Genomic DNA, 21,547 nt, shown 5'->3' on the forward strand with positions numbered 1-21,547 from the left:
TGTTACTGGTTAATAAAGTGTGAAAGTATTTTGGGGCAACTTAATTCTAGGAAACAGTTGTTAGTTAAATTTAAAAATGCAATTCAAATTCCATGCTGAGTGGTTTTGTGACTGAGTTGGAGCCACCCTGTCTGTTAGCCTGGTTATGGATATGATATTACTGTGTGAATACAGTGATTTGGCTTTATAATGAAAAATGAGCAGAAAAAGAGGAAGAATGGTGAAAGAAAAAGTCACCTCTCCCAGTCAGCTGGGGTTGAAAAGGAGCAAACTGTGCATACTGGCCCAGAAAAGGTTAGTTTATTCTCTTGCTAAAAAGATTTTTTTTAATTTTATTATTTTTTGGAAGAAAATTCAAAGCTTGGAAATGCAGAGCAGCAAAGAGAAATTAAAGAACATTTTGATCTCTTCTCTTATTTTATATATGAGCCACTTGGGGGACAAATGTGGTCTACCCAGAGGGTGTATGAGGTACTTTTGTATGTTAACTCCTCAGGATGGCAAACTTTTAAGTGAGACAATACACTCATAGACCGCTTTATTATCTGAGGCCAGAGACTATAGTGCACAGTATTATATGGCTGCCTGACTCTAACTGGCTTTGGGTTAAAAAATACTTTGATCTGGACATACGTGCTTTGTTCCAACTGCTAAACAGCATTTGGATTTTAAGTCAAAGTCTCATTATTATAGATGATGTGTGGCTTAAGTTTCTGGAGTAGAAACTGCAGGCTTTTAATTTCCAAATGTATGTGCCTTGACACCTGAAAGGGAGATGCTCTGAGCTCCATCCATCCGTTTCAATATAGCATGTGCCTCACTTCAGTCCTGGGACAGGGCTGAACTGTCCCAGGCTGATGCTGTGACTCCTCTCTCGCCTGGGTTTCCTCTGTATGGAAACTAGCTGATGGACTTAGGGAGGAAGGGTAAGATTATTGGCTGTGGTAAATATTTGGCGTGCACAGGGCAAGCTAGGTAAGGCTACTGCCTTTCACAGATGGAGCTAGAGAGACCAGGGAGGAATTGAGCTGTAAAACTCCTTAAACTGTCTGTCTGTCTGTCTGTCTGTCTTTCTTTCTTTCTTGGGAAAAGAAAATGCACATTCATTTTGGACTTTTAATTGGTATTACGGCTTTTATAACAGTGCCCAAACCAAAGAAACAAAAACAACAAAACATGGATCATGTACAGAAGGGCAAACTTGCATTGTTAGCCAGCTTTCATGAAAATAATTACTCCATCAGACAAGCCAGTGAAATCCCATCATTACATGCAGTATTATTTTCACAKTCATATACAAACTAGATGCTATCTACATAGATAACAGTAAGACCTGCATAACCGGAATCATTTTGGGTGTCAAGGCACTTGGCTTTTAGAGTGCTAAGAACATCAATTTAGGGCTAGGGCCTAGTCTACATTAGAGTTTTATTGGGTAGGAGCTCTACTTCCTGCAGCTTAGTGCTCTAGAACAGTTACTGTTTTGTCAGCAAAAGCACTTTTGCTGACATTGTTTTTACTGGTGTGTGTGTGGTGTGCTTTTACTATACCAGTAAAAAGCATAGATAACTGGTTTAATTGTTTCTGTATTAAAAGTGGTTTTATGGGGCTGTGAGTGAATTCACTTATTACCTGAAAAAACAGCAGTTTAAGTGGCTTGTTTTGCCCGTGAAGAGGAATAATTGGAATATGAGAACAAAATTTTTAAAATTAARGCCTATCAACTTAAGCATCTAATTGATGCCCCAACTCATTTTAAAAACTTGAGTCATTAGGGTTTTGTTAAAAGGAATTTTTGAAATGTTTGTCCTGTACTGTTACAACTGAAATAAATTGGAGACAAGTAATGTTTTTTTCTTTTAGTTTTACGACATCATTCAACTGTACAGTTTTCCCAGGCTGTCCAGTGCACTTGAACACATTCCAGCTGAAGATAGTGCAGTGATACATGGATCAATACTTTCTCCTTATAGCTATGTGAAAAAAGTGCTGTAGAAACTCATTACTTTAATGGATTAGCTAACTTCACTTCCTGCTACTCAACCCACAAAGCGGTAGAGAAATAAATAGGTTCAAACTCATCTCTCTCTACTTAAACAGAAACAGAGATGGATCCCCATTCTCATGTGTTTGGGTGCTGTGGAAAGTTACTGTATCGGGGGTGCTAGGTTAATAGCTATATTATGTTGCCATTTGCAGTCATTATAAAACCTATAGCCACTTTCTTTGTTATGAAGATTAAATAACATGTTTTTGGAAAAGATTTTTTGAGTGATTGTATTCGCCACTTTTTAAAGATCTGTAAGGCAAAGCTTGCACAATCTGAATGCCAGTGTGAATGCTGAATTAACAGTGTCTTCCTCTATGTTACAGCGTGCAGGGACCTGGGATTCACTTCAGGTCGGGGGGAAGCAAGAAGTTTAATATCCTGAATGGAATGAAAGATAGAGGAGATTTGGGGCATCTGTGCTGGAATTGTTAAAGAGATTGTTTTGTATGCCAGCAATACAAGTTGAGAAATTATGATAATAGCTATCCTCCAGGTAAGGAGGCCTGGGCATAGTGAGCATTTGACTGGAATTTTTCTGAGGACAGTTCAGCTGCTGGAATAGAGGCTTGTGGTTGCATGAGTCATGTTGGTCTCTCTGAGAGACCTGTTGGATTTGGATTTCTACTGAAATCTGTGGGACTGACAGCTTTACTGAAGCAGGTATCTGTTAGAGAGCACTGTGCTGATGAATAATGGATATAAATTTAAGTATCTTACAGAACCTTTCACACACACAACAGTGTTAATTATATTGCCCTGAAAGATACTTTTTATGCGTGATTTCACTTCAAGTTATCTGTCAGATCATCTAGAAGTTCTGTAACTAGTTAGTGAGAAAACTTATGTTTCATTGTCTCATATTACAGTAGACAAAATGGATCATACATGCACTAAGATATTTGGGAACCTCCGTACATAGAAGTTGTAATTTATGATCTTAATAACTAAACATTTATTTTCTATATTTGCAGCGTGGTGAGAAGACGACAAGTGGAGTTTCTTCTGAATCGGGAGAGAAAAAAGCAGAAGCAGCAGAGGTAAATTCAGGTGTTTCATCATATTGAGAAGAAAAGTTGGTAATGAATTCCCTCAWAAACATTTTTTTTAGTCTTCTGATGACAAAATGGTGGTTTTCAGATAATTGACTGGTGACTGTAGTCACGTACAGTTCATTCCAGAAATGCATAGTTCTTTCTTGTGCCATTTAGCAACCTAATGGAAACATTTCTTTTATCTGCTCCTCTGTTCACTAAAAGTTTCTTGTCAGTATCAGTGGAAATTCAGGCTCTCAGTGGATGGGTCTATTCTGCAGTGGAAGTGCACTTTGTTATGCAACTTACAGTGTTGGGTTTTTGATTGTCCAGAAGTAAGCATGAAGTGAAGTGTGCTGTGACCCTTCCCACCTTGTCTGCATCCTGGCTTTTCTTTCAAAGGAAAATAGTGAATAGTGACACCTGGGCCATCTCCTGACACACTTACAAATGTGCGAACAATGTTGTATTTTAGAAAAACTCATCTATGAAGTATTCTTCTTCATCAGGAATTGGTTTTATAGTTCAAGAGTCCTTGCTAGKTTATAACTTTGAGTTTACGACATGCAGTTTTGTAACCTGATCGTAATGGCTGTTAACTATCAGATGCTATAGGGGTTGTGAACAGACAGTGTTAGGAACAGTACTCTGAAGGGTCAGCCCTCTCCCACCAGCTGCAAGCCATTGGCCTCCGTTCATTAGCCGCCAGCCATGTCCTTGTGTRCTATGTGCTACTGGGAGTCAGGATCGTGGTGCAAAGAGACAGGGCTGTCCAGGCCAGGAAGCAAGTACTGTGGGCGAGAGCCGGCGCTGATCACTTGCTCCCCAGCAGCCTCTGAGACTGCAAGTAGGAACAGTACTTTCTCAGGGAAAGTAGAGAGCAGATTCAGAAATAGAATAATTCATAGACACATCTATTTCTAACTGTCTAGTTGTTGGCTTTAAATGTCAGTTACTGAGACAYAGGAAACCAGAAATAGTACACCTGATGTTTTGCTCATATTGCAAGCTATTATTTGGAAAATAACTTTGTCTAAGCTGTATATTTAACTCCAAAGCTATAGTATACTTAACTCCTGTGCAAATCAAGGCCAKCGAGCACTTACATTATGGTCCTCTGAGGCAGGTGATTAAAGCAATTACCCTTCTYTCCTGGCCCAGTATCAAGGCTTGTCTAGCCTGGAAATTTGGTCCTTCTTTCTTCTCTAGACAGTTTAGCTTTTTTTCTTAGTGGTGTTCTTTTTCTTCTTAGCTTAATGCTGAATTCTTYGACTGCATGTTGTCACTCTTAATATAGAAGTGCTGATCTTTTTGTGGGAATGGTGGGAGYTGAAGCCTGCAGCTTGGCTTGTGGAGTTACTATTCATGACAGATACGTCACAGAGAAGATCTGTTCCTAGCTAGCAGAAGACTGTTACCAAATTTATTGTTCTGATCTTTACAATTTTTAATTTTGAGCCCTGAAAATACTGTGTTTTCTCTTGAGAAGTTCTCAGGATTTTTGACTTTTCATTTTTTTTAGCTTGCAATTGTTTACAAGCTTTGTAAAATCATTTTTTAGCTTGTAATTCATTTAAAAGTGAAAGTAGGTCAAAATACTTTTCCTTAGGCTGACTAAATGGCACCAACTCTACCACTATTGACTACTACTTTCAGAACTCTCCAACTTCTTAAATAATTGAAGTATCAATTCAGGATTTTTGTATTGGTTTTTGAAGAGTCGCTAGTGTTATCTTTTAGTTTGTAAGTCTGAGATAATTTGTATGTTACTCCTGTAGTCTCCAATTTTTGAAGCAGAGATTTATAATACATCTGTAGAGGACTGYAGACAACCATGCCCAGAATATTTTGTTTTGGGCACATATGTCACTGCCAGAAAGGATTTGATCGTGACCAGGAATTTGAAGTGCTTATATTCATATTGAAGGGAAACTTTTAAAAGCCTGTATGTTTATAGTGTAGCTAAAAAGAACTATAAATGAGCCTGTCTTTCAGATCTTTAGATTATATAAATCCTGAAGGAGTAAGAAAAAAGGAGTAAAGCTTAGAAAAGTAAAGGTAAGAACTGATTATGCTGACAAAAATATGAACAGGAGACAGTTATTAGCCAGAATATCAAGGAGAGCTCAAAATACATGTTACTGAGGTGTGGAATAAGCTTCTGAAGAAGCTTGTGGAAGGCTTTCCTTCTTGGAGACTTACAGCTAGATTAGGAAAAAAAAACACACCAGATGTACTGTAAGTAGAAATCCTACTTTGGTAAGACATTGTTTTGCGTAGAGGCGCAGGAAGATTAAATGATTCAGTAATACTTTTCCGTTTCTAGCAGCATAGTACGACAAAATCATGCRTTAAAAGAGTTAGGCATTATCAGCTTGAAGATAATCTTCTAGTGACATTGTAGTTTTGGAATCATGTATCTCTTTGCAGGGTGCATATGTGCTTTATATATGACTACATACCTACAAACCTTTTATACAGGTTTATAAGACATTTTCTACAGGGAGTAATTTTATTTTTTAACTTTTCAGTGTTTTAGTGCTTTTTTTCTCATCTTGTACTCTTAAAACATTTTTTAAAGGAGATAAGCAACATTATTTGAATGACATAGGTAAAATTGGGGGGACAGGAGGAGCTGAGGCGTGGGACTGGAGTTAGCTTGCTTAAGGTCATCCAACAGTTYAGTTGGAGAGAAAAGAAACCGAGTTGCCAAGTACAGGCTGGTGTAAACAGCAGTGTGATGCATAGTTTCCTCAAAGCTTAGAGGAGAAATCCTGATCTCGCTGAAGTCAGGGAGKGTTCCCATTTGAATTGTGGAGAAGGCTTTTTTTCCTGCACAGTTTAGTTTAGCTGGCAGCTAGTGCCTACTTCTCACTTAAACTTTCGAAAATCCATTTTACTTTACTACGTTGATGTGGCTGAAATAGCACAGCTAAAGTGTACTGAGTRGCTGACTGGAAAAGACAGCAAGCAGGTGAGTTAACCGATAGAATCCAGTAACTTCTGTTCTGCTCGATGGCTGTCCTGCCTGGGAGGTAGATACACACAGTCCTTCCTTCCTCCGTCTCTTCCCAAAGGTCCACACTTACCTTTCTACTCAGTAGCCAAAAGCATTAAATTTTTTTTTTACCACAGTATTAAAGATTCTATTTGAGCCTTCTTTCCTTTCTGAAATGCTAAATTTAGTGGCCCTAAGCCTACATTCCCATTTTACTGTAACTCTGTTCCTTTGTAGTAGCCAACGGCAGTTACCTGGAGGCACTTCAGTTATACTGGTACGCAGCACCGCTACATCTAGCACACCAGAGTGAATATCGAAGCAATTTGCTCAGAACAAATATGACTTTGATATGTAGCTTTACAGAGTCATGCTTCCCTTGGAAAGACTGATCCCCCCCACTTGATTACTCTATGCATGTTAGCAAAGGAAAGAGATACCTTTATACTTAAATCCAGTTTACCTCATTCCAGCTATGCTACTTAAGCTTCAAATGTGGATGGATTCAGGGATCTAGCTGCTGCAGGGACAGGTCAGCTTTAGGTTGAGAGATGCATAATCTGTGAGTGTAATGAGGAACAACTGAATGTACAGCCGTGTCTTGACATGTGTCATGGTGTCTTGTAAAAATATGCAGAAGATTGGTTAAAGCGAATGACAGAGTGTTACTACTTAAGCATGTTAGAACATGTGATCTTAAGGAAGATGTAGGCAGTTCTTTATCGGCACAGTTCAAAGAGGAAGTGTGTGTGTTATGGGCATACCGTGCTCTGCCCAAGGACAAAGATTCAAGTCACAAGGGTGTGTACCTTAACTCTTTGTGTCTTGATTTTCAGAACTATAAATCTGTTAGACTCTCCAGAAGTCCAAATGAGTTTTCTTGAGAATCTAAATCTACTTTAATTACTGTTTTTATTCCTTGTGTGCATATGGTAGATGTTAACAGAAAAGAAATGATTCTTGTTCAAATTGGTGGTTGCTTATGCACTTGAAGCTGTTGCGTGTGTTTACAGCTGGAGTGCACGTGGAACCCAGTATAAATGCATACTGTGCTGCAGTTTTCCCATATCCACCCTTCTCTTTGCTTATTGTGTTTTGACATTATGGTCCTGAGTCAATGTGTTTGCAGCATGCCATTGCAAAGTGGGTACACATAAGAAATTGCAGATTTCCTTTCCTTCCCTCTCAGTATTCCAAGGTTTTGAGAATTTTGCATGTGAAGTGTTAGCTCACGAGAGACCACTGGTGTTCTTTACCCCTCATCTCGACATAATCTTCAGCTTTCATGTGCCTTTCCAGCAGTTTCAGCTCGCTTTAAGCTTCATAGCATTTTAGAACCTAAAAGATCGAATTCAAGGGGATATGAGACAAACTCACTGAAGAGAAGCTCAGACTAGTTTATAAAATACCCAGAAATTAAGAAGTTCCTGGGCAGTGAATTGTTTGAATCTGTGARATTATTTGGGATGTGTATCACCATATACCTACCCATTTTTGTATCTTCTTTTTTATTTTCTTTTATATCTGCTGTTGGCTACTGTTGGGACAGGGAAGCAGGACAGGTGAACCTTTGGCCTGCTCCAGTAAGGTACTTCCTGTGTGATAATACAAGGCTGCACCTTGCTGTCTRTTACCCTTTGCCACTGCACCTACATAGTAAGTGGGGGCTTCTTGAAGAGTCTTGCATTTCAGTTGCTGGTGGTGCGGTGAACCAGGCAGCTCCCCCTGCCTCGCCCCGTTAAATTCGTCGGTCCGCTGGCATCCGCCAGGCCCCTTCGTGGTGCCCTTGCCCTTTTGAACTTGCCTTGGCTGTCAGCAGCGGGTGGCAAGGTATGAGGCTCTGGTGGCATCCAAGTGAGAGGAGACCAGACAGGTCCCAAGTGAAAGCCTTCTGCTTGTCTGTGGAAGTCGAGCAGCGTTTCAGGACTGGAAGGTAGCACGTAGGCCTGCTGTTCTGTTAGTGAGTGCTGTGGTCAGTATTGCCCCTTCAGAGGGCTGCTTTTGGGCGATGAGGGTTGCCAAAACAAGAGGAACTCTTTCTTACGGGAGTCTGGACTCAACTGGTTAAAGTACGAGTCCTAATACTGCTGTAATCTTCTGCGAAGCATGCTAAAGTGCTAAGCAGTCATGATTAACTTTGTGGGTTACAGAGTAAGGATATTTGGTTTTTAGATGCCATATTGAGCTTTCATTTAATGATATTTTGGAATAAGACACGGTCACTTTGAAGTATGTGCATTAAACCTAACACTTGTAGCAGAAACAGAGGTGCAGGGTAGAATTCAGCTAGCTGTTATTCAGATTAGTTAATTATAGAAATACTAAGTTCCAGAGTACTTAAAAATACATAAATATGACACTGTCCATTGCATATTGAAGTGTACGTTAGTACACATTATATGTATAAATCATAGTTTTGATGCAAAACAACATTCGTATTGGGTGTGATTGTATGATTAGCATATGTCTATAGAAAGCTCTGAGATACCTCTACTATGTTTTGAATTGATTCATGTGTTTGGATTTAATCCAGCTTGCATTATTAGCTGCACATGATTTTGAAAGCACCATTTTATTTTTATTATTATATAGTGAAATGCCGAGCGGCGTTTCTGTATCGGTCGAATAATCTAGTCTGTGCATCGCCAGAGTGTCTGATCTGAATGTAAAAATGCTACACTAAATGGAAAACAAGGTCATATATCCTAGGAATTTGAAGCTCTAGCTTAGAGTGGGACTGGATATGATATGAAACCAGACTGTCCTGTCAAACCCTACCATTTAGAGTCATGCTGTCAAGCAGTTAAACTGAAATACGTGCTGCTTGTTTAGCTTATTATTCTTTATAGCAGGAAATACATTCTTTATTTTGAGAGGGCGATAGGGATAATTGGCATTAGAATTGATTCTTTGCTCTAACACTTCTGGATTTCTGTGATATTTTTTAGTCTTGACAGTTGTAGTACAGGATTCCTTATCCTAAATAAACATTAGATTTACTAGGAGTCCAGGAAAACAAAGCTGAGTGAAGACCGTATGACTGGTAAACATTTGTGAGGATGCCCCCTACTCACTCCAATTATAGAGCTTCTTAAGTAACTAATTAGGGCATTTGTGAGGGTTTTTTTTCCTTCAGTTTATTATTTAGTGACAAATTCTTTATTTTAAACTGCATTGCTTCTCTTGTTTTTTAGTTCTTCTTACAACCCCAAATACAGTGCTTTCCAGGTCTCAGAGTGGAGCTTTGCTTTAGCAGTATACTAGTCAGCTGGAAGTAATTTTGGGTTAAGTAGTGGGAGAAACGTAGGCTGTTAATATGATGCTGCAATATTATGGGTATCATTAGAAGTTCAGAATTTAATTCATCCCTCTTTTAAAATAAATCAGTAAACAAAATCAGTATGTCTGTAAAAAAATGTTCTATTTATGCACAATTACAGATTTATTTGTATTTTTCATTTAATCAAAAAAAGTCACACTGTAGATGAGATCTCTATATCCCTTGAAAAAGGCCTCTCTTCAGGGTGGTTTGGCTCATCGTGTGCACTGTAGAGGAAACCTAGATACTCATTTAGTTTGCTGAAATAAGGTGAGATGAATCCCTGCATGTCTAACAAAGAAGGGGAGTAGTGATCTGTCTGGTGCTGAAGCCCAGGGGACATCTAGTGGCCATAGGAGATAATGTATGGCAAAATAAATCTGTAAATGGAAGAGTGAAATGTTTTTAAGGAATAAAGTGCTCTGACTATTTTCCTCTTCTGTTTTGGTTTTTCTTTGGCTGAAGTCCAATAAGTAATTTAAAGATAACATTCTTTTGCTTAATTTTTAGTTTTCATTGTGAGTTGTTATGATCACGACACAGGAAGAAAGAGCCTGTTTGCTACTCAGCCAGCTGTTGAATCAAAGATCGAAAGACTGAGACTAAAATACTGCTTAGATTGTTGCAAGCATTTGCAGAACAGAGATGAGACGTTCTTTCCTCGTATGATTGTTTTGGGAGAAAACAACTGAATTATGTTTGTTTTCATTGGAAAATCATTGTGAACAATTAAATGATATAGTCAATAATAATGAACATTTAATCAGTATTTCTGGCCACTACTCTGTATTGCATTTCTTCACTTGGAAAATCTAGCAAATATATCAAAGGGATGTATATTTTATGTCCACCTTATTAAACATGGAGGAATTAATCTATTATGCTGGGATATCTACACATACGTGTTCAGGATTTCACAACCAAGTACTTGTGGTTCTGTTTTTGGATATGAATACTTGCGTAAAAATGATAAACTGTTTAGCAAATTTTTGTGGGTAACCAGCTAACAAATATAAGCTGGATATACCTGTTACAAACATAGTGTTTTGCCTTTTTGTTTGAAAGCATTGCTAATAATGAAGAGTAGACTTAGTAAGCCTAAGTAAGAAAGACACATACGCCACAGCTTTTATTCCTTTGCACACAATTTTGTTCAGCCCTTTCTTATAGTTTGTTTCATGAAGAAACTATGCTTTGATAATTCATTAGCTCTGTTATCAGGTTGAGAAACCTGATACAGCTGCAAGATGATTCTTCCTTTAGCTGAATGAGGCTGAGACTGTTGCAAAAAACAAACAAAAAACACTCCCTTCCACTGCTGGAAGGGGGAGAAGATGGGGACAGCACTGACTGATCTACCGGAGAATATCAGAGCTAGAGTGCCTGGAGGGAGTGTTGTGGGGAGGATATTAGGATGTACGTAACATCATTATTTTATCAAGTCTAAGAGAAAGATGAACCTAGTAGTATAATGTTGCCAATTTTTCTCCTTTTATAAATGAATTAAGGGGTAAATACCAAGGAAGTTGCTTTCAAAAGCTGATGCTGTCAAGTAAAATACATAACTCTGTTTAGCCTATCATCTTTAATATCCAGTAAAGAATAGTGATTTGGTGGTGTGGTCTGACTTTCCACATAGTTTACCTCTGGGTAGCCTTTCGGTACTCCAGGAAAGAATGATTTATTTTCTGCTGCTTTTTTTTTCCCTCTTTCTCTCTCTCCCAGCTTTATCACTGCTTCGCTTGCTAACATTTCTTTGTTTCATGGTATTAGTCTTTTTTTTTCCTCATATTGTTTAATTGGTTTATATAATCAAGTTTATGCTCAGAGCATGGTTTTATTTCACTCTAAATATAGGTTGTTTACTGCTTTTAGTTTAAGCTAGAAAAAAAGGCTTGTTCCTGAAATCATTGTATTATGTAGTATTATTGACAACTTCTGAACCAAAGGCTATAATCTCAGCTGGCTGTGGAACAGACATTGAGAACCATAATAGTAGTATACTGAAGTCATACTGACAATATTGGTTTCTCTTAAAATAGCTATTCTTTTTGAGTTTTTTTTTTTCTGTTTGAAAATGGAAAGGCTTATAAATAAGCAGCACTTAAATCTTGTATTCTTTCAACAGCTTAATAACTTACTCAAAAGTTGAATGAGAGGGTTTGTGGATAATACTCAGTAATGACTCTCTACAATAGCAGAGATGAAATTCAAGTTCTGCATCTCAGAACTATCTCTGCAAAACTATAATACATTATGCCTCCTTCGCTTGCCTTTAGGAACATTGTCACATAGAACTGGAGATCGTTGTTTTCTTAAGGAAATGGAAAAGATGGATTTTAATGGGGAAAAGGGAAAGCACCATTGCACTTAGGTTTTGCAGTATTATACAGTGTCTTATTTGAATGTCACTGTTCTCAAGTGATCAATCTGAAGTGTGAAATCTTGGAGGCAAATGTCATACTTGGTGTATCAGAATCTGTAGTGTTGGGTCACATTTCTGTGATGTTAATCTTACGTACATGGGAACAGAACATGGTCCCCTGTGCTAGGCTCAGACCAGAGCTTGACCGTGCAGAGGAGTTCTGCTTGCAKGTGCAGCTTGCTTTATGTAGGAGAGTTTCCCTCCTGTTTTCAAAGCAATGCCAGAAGTAGAACATGAGGTGGCAATTACTTTAATGAAAGACAGCCCTGAGACTACAGGTCTTCTGTAGTCTCTTATTCCTTGAAAATTGGTGTTTCTGAGTCTGAATACTGGTTTGCTTATTGGATTTCTGAATTGCTGTTCTGCAGGCTTTCTTCCTTACTTGCAGAGAACCGTGGAAGTGTTTRTTTGCAATCTTCCACTTACCAGAGAAAATGAAGAGGTCTCATCTATCTGCTGCCTCCAAAAATCTGATGCTTTTTGCTCTGTTTATTACTGATAGCTGATTTTTGTAGTCTTTGTTAGATCTGATTTCAGCAGTCACTGAGTTGCTGTAGTGATACTTAGTGACACTTGCTAATAATGGAATTGCATTGGTAGGTAACTGGAGGGTCAAAGGAAATGTAATGCATTTGTTTCAACTACAAGTGTATTTATTAAACCATCAATGCCATCATTTTGCCCTGAGTTTTGTATATTTACTTCCCTGCCTGATCTGTGATGTTACCTTCTGCATTATCATTTAAATTATTTCTGAGCAGCAATAGCTTACCTATCGTACTTTCATTGATATTTTTTATTAAATTCTGACCACTAACCTGTAACTACTTATATATGGTTGTTGTTGGTTTAACTATTAATTAAAATGAGTCTGTCTGTTACTGGAAATAGCATAGATTTATATATACTCCTTAAAACAGTACAAAATTCAGCCTTTTCTGGCCTTGGCAAAACTGTCTGAAATAAGTCTACGTGAATTAAAGTTATATAGGAGAATTTATTTTTGGATGACTTGATCTTGAATAACATATTCTAATAGACTCTTATTAGAATTATTTTTAATGCAGCATTTTACTTGGCTTTTCTTTTTCTTCATCAAAATTTCTGACATATTTTTCTGTCTTTTGTTTTGTAGAAGAAATCAGCAAGTGCTAGTGTCAGTCAGCCCTCCAAAACACAGACAAGTGGAGCACCTTCTACCATTAAGGTAATGCACAATTAAGAAAACAATCTCTTTTAAAATAGTGAAGGACATATGGTGTGACTTCAGCCTCTGCAATAGTATAGAAAGCAGCTGCTGTCTACCAGTGTTCAGAAGCACTAGAAGTATTCTTCYTGTCTTGCTAGAAACTGTGGTAAATCGAAATGAAAGAGGCATTTCAAATAGGCAGTATTGYTTTTTGAGGAGGCTAGGCTTTTGATAACGCTTTTCCCTTTCTTGTGTTCTTTKGTAATCTCCTAATTACTTAAAGAAAATTCTAGTGTCATAAAAAGCAGTGGCAAACTTAATTTGACTTACAGGGCTATGGTTCTTTTTTCACTCTTGGATATTCATATGTTTGGGTCCTGTTTATTCAGCAGGACCTGATGAGAGCAGAACAGCAATAACTTTCTTTATCTGCTTTCATAGCCCCTGGCTTGATTCAGTCATTCAGGAAGTTAGTGTAAGAGACATAAACATGATTCTCATATTCTTGCAGTTGATACTCCATGAAATAAAGGAGGGATTACAGCTTTTAAGCAAGCTATACAGACAAGGGTTTTCTCAAGTATGTTTCATTCAAGCATATTAGTTTCCTGCTGCATAATTTATTGCAAGCTCACATAAAATTTGCTAACTAATATCTATGTCTTTAAGAATTAGTTTTTTCCTATATATTTTTTTATTTCTATTATAAGCATATTTTTCACATTAAATACCCCAAAACCATTTTTTAATGATCTTATTAAGGATAAGAATTGGAGTGTAGTATAATGGGGAAAAAACATAAAGCAGTTSCTGGTGATTACATTACTTTATATTAGGTTATGAAAGTCTAGGCTACATATTTTCTCCAGTATTTGATGTTTCTCTAGTTTCTGTGACATTCCAAACTAATTAACAGTGAAGACTATGTATTATAAATGTATTTACCTTATGCTAATATTGGCTCTTAATCAACAGGTATTTTAAATTTAAACTTTTTATTTCCCACTTGGCCATAACTACCTTTCTTCAATTAGGTCAAATTTTTTAAAAATTATTTCTTTTAGTTTTAAGTCTCCTGTGATACTGTGGCATTATTTAAAATAGAATGGAATTCATAGATTTATTGCCCTGGTTCACTTGCACCCTCCCCCCCCACACACACACTTTCAGTCACTCCTGCATTTTTTTAAAAGCCATTTGACTAGCTGTACWTTTTTCTGCCCTTCTTTCTCTTCTTTTGATATTTCTAAAAGATACCATTTGAAATAAAAAAATGACAGGAAATATTTCTGTAAAAGGCAAAACAGCCTTTTCTCTTTTRTAGCAAAAATAAAATGTTTCAATACTATTAAAAACATTCCAGCAGTTTTTAAGATGATGTTGGGTCTATTTCTTCATTTTCCCCCCCTACTGTAACTTTCCTGTGTTCTGAGTGTGAAATCTCTTTGGACTCCTTAGGTAGTGCCTTGCGCAGTAAAGCTTCTATGAACCTACCTTACCCAAGATTTTAAATTCTTTGAAATCTGTAGGTTTTGTTGCCATTGTCATTTTTTTTAAGTTGCTTGGCATAGTATTGTTCRTTCTTTCAACCTACTCGGACTCTGTGGCGAAATTACTTAATGCTTAATTAAATAACCAGAGGTTTTTTTGCTGACTTYGGGTCTAACTCATTCTTCTGTTATTAAATAATAATAAGTGATGGCTGCTCTTCTGCTTGAGTTGTCTGTATTTCTGAGTTTAAAGCCACAGGTAACCTTGTGCTTGAAAAATACTGGAATTGTCAGCTACATGGAGCCTTCGAGAGCTGTGGAGGTTCGTGCTGGTTTGGTTGGTAGCCGAGGCGTGTGGACTAGACACTAGAAATTGGAAGCAGTAGCAAGGCAGAAGCTGCCTCCTGCGTGGGGCAGCTGCCATTGCTGAAGCTACGGCATGTAGCTTCAGACACCAGAGAGACAGTCTTTGCTTTTGAGAAGTAGGGCTGTAAGGGAAGCCTCTGGTCAGGAGACTATTGGAAAAGCTAAAAATTGTAATGGTATTAAATCATGGTGTGGTTGTTTAACAAAAAACTTAACTAGAAAGACAGGGTGTTTTCCTCACCAGTCTGTGTTGTATCTTTGGGTGTTCTCTGTCCCTACTATTCTCTGATTGAGCTTTGTTTTTGTTTCTCCCTTTGAGACAGAGGGGCTAGAGACTGATATGAAAGAAAGTGATTGAAGTGTGTGTTAGTTTTTTTTTTTTTTCCTTTAAAAAACCTCCCAGATTACAGTTACTGATAGTTTGATTATATAAAAAATAAAATTAAAGAATGGGTCACTACTCATTTTTCAAGAAGCTTCAGATTGCACCTTTTAACTTCTGAGTTAATATAAATTATTTGGATTTGTTATGCTTAAATCTAGTGGTCCTAATCAGCCATCTGGTCGAGCTATCTCAATTCCTTTTGATTGATAACATTTGTTGCTTTAGATGTTTAGACAATAAACTTGTAATAAAAATGTTAATCTTGTTTGCGGGGAAACTAATAGGTTTCTTTTCTCAGCATCAGTACTGTTAACACAAGAGGTGGAAARTGGATACTGCTCTTTGAAAGCTAAAACTAGCTACCTTCTTGATTGTGCCACTGTGATGGGTGTTTCATCTGCGGTTTTTTGCTCTGGGCCTTCAYGCTGCCAGCTTGGTAGCAGCAGTGCCGAGCGGGGGAGTAGGAAGAAGCCGCGTTCGGAAGTTTCACGAGAAGCTGGAGAGGAGTTTTGCGCGTTTTCGCTTCAGGTAGCGCGTCACGCGCAGAGACGCACGCGGTGCCGAGGGCGGCGGGTCCGGCGCCTGCTTCCCCATCGGCCGCTCTGGCGGAGCCCTCCGGAGCGGGCCTGCTGGCGGAAACCGCCCTCCGCGGAGGCGGGCGGCAGCGGGCCGCCGCGGAAGAGCAGCGGCTGCGCCCRCCGCTGGCGCGCCGCGCGCCTCGGCAGCGCTGTGTCATCGCGCAGAAAGGGGCTGGCCAGCACTTCGTGCAAACTGAAACCGTAGGCTGTTCAGACACTGACGTGAGAAACAGCCTGTTGTAACAGTCTCGATGGAAGCCTAAAATTCAGGTGTACCGAGTAAGTTAGCTGTTTTTACTGGCTTTTCTTTCATATGGCCTCTGCTTTAGGCTATTTTATGTTCTCGTTTTAATTCTCTCTCTTTTTTTCTTTTCTTCCCCCCTCCCTTCCTCTCTGCTGGGAATTCTGTGGGCTGAAACACTAGCTGCTGACTTGCAAGGCTTCTGACGTGATCCTTTTATCTGGAGGCTTGAAGCACTCCAACTAGCTGCGTGTAATGAACTGCTTTTAAAATCATTTTAACATGTTGTGAGCAGTCTTTTCAGATACTAACTGTGCAAGTATTTATCATGTCTGGTGTATATTTGCATTTCCGAATGTGTCTTGTGGGTTACACAAGTGGTTTATGAGACATAAGCAGAGTCTTGAAGAAGAGACAGGCAAGGGGGAAGAGCAGAATATTAAGTAGTGTCCTAGCTGTTCTGGATTTATGTTTGATTTTCTTTGTGCATTTCTAGTAGCCTAAACTGTCCTTGCCTCAAAAAGCCGTATCATTTTTTGACATATGAACGCAGAGCTTGGCATGCCTGTGGCACGCAGAATATTGCATAGTCAGAGTGTGATCATGTGTAAGAACCAGCTTCTCAGTAGAAGCGTGTTTAGGTATTGATACCCATTTAACAAGAAGAGTTCATTATATTTGCTACCTAAAAGATGCAGAGGTGTCAGTTGTATGCAACCACATAGAAATGTATGATTTTGTTCATATTTTTCATTAAATTGTCTATTATTTTTGTTTCTGTAGTACTAGAAATTAGATAGCTAGATAGTACTGGATATTAGATAGCTAGGTGTTGCTTAGGTTTTGCTAGTATTTGATTATAGTTACTGTAAAATAAAACCACTGCTCCATAATCAGAGGTGTTTCCAGTTTGGTCTGAAAACAAACTGAGAAGACAAGATCTTGTTCCATGTGAGATGTGACAGTATCAGTATCATCCCTGCTTCTCCTTTTTCCCTTTGGTGAAAGTGATAACTGTAGATTAAATAACACAATAGTTCATGAGCTTTGCAGAGACATCTACTGGGTTTGTGATCTGTGATCTTTTTTGGTGCCTAATTTTCCCACTGTTATATTTGTTTGATGTCTTTTAACTAACGCAAAACGTACAGAAAATTATTTCTTCTAGATAAGAGATCTTCTTTTCTAGACTGAAATATTTATTGCTGTCAGCCTCTTGTGTAGCGTGATGCTTTTTATTTTCTTAATGGAAGCAATTGATGATGCAGGGTACGTAGAACTGGGAGAAAGCTCCAGTCCTGAACTTAGCGTTCCAGTGACTTGTCTTGCCTGGGAGTTTCCAGGCCTGCTTTTCTCACAGTGCTAGTTCTGTAACTATGAACATGAAATGGGCACTCCCAGCTTGAAATCTAGGTGAAGCTGTGTTGCGTTAGAGGGAATGGCTCTGGAAGGACTGGGGATAGGGCGGAGGAGAGACTAAGAAACAAACCTCTGTCCTGACAAAGTAAAGGACCCACCTTTCTTTTTCAGTGAGTTAGTGCTCGCTGTGTTGATCCTGATTGTTCCTGTCCATGTTGCTTTCCTGCGCTGGGGGAAAAAAAAAGGACTCGCAGAGACCTGGGACTTCCTGCAGACTTTTTATTGCAATAGCCAAAACCAAGTATGAAGGCAGAGAGAGTCGTGGTCTTGTGAATTCCTCACGAGCTCTGCAAGGCTTGGAAACCTGACTGCTTCTGGAAGAAACTGCTTGCCTGCCTGCCTGCCTTTGCTTAGTAGAAGCATGCCTGAGCTTAACTGTAAACCTGAAATTTTGGGGCTTCAGTAAGAAACCCCTGTGAGGCATGACGAGGCCTCGTGAAGATGGCAGGTTTTTTTATATGTTGGAATTGAAAAAGTGTGCTTATTCCTCCAGAGCGTGCTGCGGGCTCTGCTGAAGCAGGTTTGAGAGTTCTGAGTTAAAAGCTGGTGCAGAAATCTGAAATGCCTCAATCCAGCTGTTCTTAAGTGGCAACAGTAGAACAATGTAGATTTTGTTTTCATGTAGGGTTTTTTTTAAAAAAAAACATGCCCAAATCATTTGAGAAGGTTATATAGTGGAGATGATATTTTTAAAAACAAAATTCTATTAAGATGACCTGATATGGGGATTTTTGTTTGTCCTCCCATCTTGTTTTCCATTGTGCCATTGTGTGACAGTGTGCCTATCAGTTCATCTTGCTTTACTACTGATTTCCTTTTGCTTCTACATACTAAAARCCCAATCTCTGATTCAGAGCATCTTTCACTAGTTCTTGTGACCACTAGCTGGCCATTATGAATATTGCCTGATTAGATTATTGTAATAAAAAATAATCAAGTTCATTAACTTCAGAAATTTTCAGTTTCTGGTAAAGTCCTTTATTACGTAACATTTTTTGTCTTTTTAAACTTCTCTTTAAAGAATGCTGGTTCTTTTTGCAATTTACCATTTACATTCGAGTTTTCATGCTYTTCCTCAGTAATACTCCACACCAAGTGATAAATCCTAGCTGAATTCAGCAGCTCTATGTGGCATGTGGCTGGCACCTAATAGCTTGTTTTCCTGGTCTTTCTTATCAGCTTGCAGTTTGCTGCTGCGGATAGCTTTGGCACATTCTGGTGCTTGAAACAAAAACACAGAAATGAAAACTGTTAACTATAGTAGTTACAGCTAGATAGTAACCACTTCTGCTGGACATTTCTGTACAGTAAAACATAGARCTGAGAAGAGGATTTTTTGAGCTTCCTATGGAAAGGAGAGCTCTGCTGCAGTGACCAGAACGCGTTACCATAATGCTCCATTGTGTGGAGCGGAAACCTGAGAAGAGCAGTGATAATACTAACATGCTGCTACAGGTATTTGAATGTGACTGCATGGAAATAAAATTCCAGCATATGTCAACCTGAAGAAATTCTAGAATAAAACAAGAATTTTCCAAAAAGACAACTCAAACAGCATATTTTAAGAAGAAATAAGAATGAGGAGTTTAAAACAGATTATTCCTATTAAAACTCTTTTTGTGTCACTTCCATATCCCCAGTGAGGAGTTCTACCTGATGCTCAAAAGCTGTGGCTTATCTAACTAATTATTTATGCCTACCCAAGGGAACTTTGGTGTTGGTTAACACATACTGTGATCAGATGGGAGTGCTGAGATCATGTTTCATGAAACTTGTGAGGAAAAAGGATGTTTCTGACAGTGGAAAATAAGTTTTAAAGTGTAATGCTTTTACTTGACTGAAGCTATGAGTTTAAAAACTTCCAGTGAAACAAAGTCTGAATTTGATGATGGAAAGGTATAGTCTGGATCCAAAAGTCAAGCTTTCTTGCAATCCTTGCTTTTAGCTACATTTAATGGAAACAAAAAAGGAAACAAAGCCTACTAAAGATACTAAAGAGGTAGTCTATTGGCATGCATAAGGAATCTGAAGGCAGCAGGTGAACTCTAATATCCYTTCTGTGTTAGGAACAAGCTAGCTTGCTTTCCAGATCACTTGCGGTAATCAAACTGCCTTAAATAGAAGTCATCCTTGTATAGGAAAGATTATAGAGCAGAAGCCATGCAGAATACTTAAGTGTCAATAATTTCTTCTGGTCACAGATCAAATTGAACGGTTTGTTTGTGTGCATGTCAAGTCTCTCCAAATACAGTGTGCATATTCTGTGATTGACTAGCAAACTCCATTCCTCTGCTTCTCCCAAAACAAATGAACAACCAAACAAAAAAAAAAAAGAAAAAGACTTTAGACATGGTAGGATATACTAACAAATGAGTAGGCAGAACTTCTTCCTGTCCTCTGTGGGGTAGTTGTAAGTTTTTTTGCATATCAGTAACTTCTAGAATGTAAGTAATCATAAACTGAGGTGTAGAAAATTTAAGAAGAAAAGAGGCAAATGGTACAAAAATGAGTTAAATCAATTGTTGCTCACTCACCTTGGAGTGTACTTTATTTAAGCATAAAGCTGTTTYGAAATCTAAACAGTGACATTAAGATAAGAAAACCCTACTGGTTTAAGACTTTTTAAAACTTTCGACTTAACATAGCTTTCGACTTAACATAGGTTGTTGAAATGCAAAGATTTTAAAACGGACATCTAACCTAAAGGTGGTTTGGTTAATACTAGCTTCTAGATAGACAAAGCCTCTGTTACCCACTGCGGTAAGTTTGAGATTGGTCTTAATCACACCTGGTGCTTGATAACATATGATACAGCATAAGCAAATTCAAGTGCGAGTAAGTTATCTTAAAACCCACTGTTTAAATGGAACCATTACTTTAAATTTGAACAGTATAGTGTATCAACTTTAATGGATACTACAGGATTGAGGGGTTTAGAATTGCCAAWTTTCTTTTCTGTGCTAAAACAGCGTAAGTTTTATTTTAGTAATCAAAATAGAAGAAAAGAAGAGGTATGAATCCATGTTAGGATGGATTCATACTCTGGCTTGATGTGATCKTCAATAAATTTAGAAACACTTAATACCATTAAAAAAAAGTGCTTTATTAACAAATAGGCTCTTCTGTTTCTTGGTTCAGACCAATCTCTTTAAAAAAAAATCTTTTATATGTTTTTTCTTTCATGAGGAAATGTATTTGTTCATTTCCTACATGCTTTTTTAGCATTTCTAAATGATGATTGATCTKACTCCTGTGTATACATTAACATCTGTTGCAAACACTTATTCATGAGAAAATTGGGGAAAAATGAGATTTCACAGTTAGCCTTTTTCACAAGAGTAACCTGGATCATCCTTTAAATTGAAGTTTACAGAGAGGCTTGGTCTGATTTTATCACTGCTGGTCTTTATCTCTCTGATTTATTACATTTGCTTTCAGGTTCAGAAAAAAGGCAACGACTTAAACCTGCTGTTTGTTTTTAATACTAGTGTCATTCAGTAGGACAGYTTCAATGGAGTTTGAAGGTGTCAGGTGGAGTATGTAGTTGTAGAGCTCTCCTGAGCTCCCACCTAAGACTGAGATGTGCTGATGAGGTTTTCCTGACGCTCCGCTTCATGCGCAGGTCTCCACCCGCGGTTTTGTTGCACACCAGTCCATCCCTAGACAGCCAGCGTGTTCATTCTCTTTGACTTGTAGCAGGAGTCTCTGTGCATCCTCAGTTCAACATGCAGTTAAGTTGCTTGTAGAGGTTTGTTTACTCCTCTGCAGAGCATTGTATGTATGTTTTATATAAATGTAACGCTCTGCAGAGTGTTAATGTATTAATGCATTCTAGCTGTACTCTAGTTTATTCTTCGCATTTGCTCTGAACTGTGAGCCTGCATTTCAAAAGAGCAATTGTATTTTTGATTTTCTTAGTTTCTAAGGGGGACTCTTATTTTGGAAATTGTTTTTCTTATCTTTGTGAAGCTGAGGAATGTTAAACTATCTGTGGATAAGAATTTCTGTGAATTTTTAGATTGTATTCACATCCATTGAGTTTGTGAATTTCAAAAG

The 21,547-nt window shown here is 38.2% G+C and overlaps 1 protein-coding gene across 1 annotated transcript in view; it reads left to right on the forward strand.

The window, feature by feature from the left end:
• The first annotated feature begins 2,626 nt into the window (after nucleotides 1-2,626).
• The window catches only part of CAST (calpastatin), a 57,068-nt gene continuing 38,147 nt past the window's right edge, over nucleotides 2,627-21,547 (forward strand). Inside the window, exons 1-3 of the mRNA XM_085299762.1 lie at nucleotides 2,627-2,710; nucleotides 3,022-3,087; nucleotides 12,959-13,030. Coding sequence (XP_085155888.1) covers nucleotides 2,627-2,710; nucleotides 3,022-3,087; nucleotides 12,959-13,030 — 222 coding nt within the window. The remainder of the gene's footprint in view (nucleotides 2,711-3,021; nucleotides 3,088-12,958; nucleotides 13,031-21,547) is intronic.

The sequence above is a fragment of the Rhea americana genome, unplaced genomic scaffold (assembly GCF_003343005.1).
Source record: "Rhea americana isolate MKP2758 unplaced genomic scaffold, rheAme1 scaffold_153, whole genome shotgun sequence".
NCBI lineage: Eukaryota > Metazoa > Chordata > Aves > Rheiformes > Rheidae > Rhea > Rhea americana.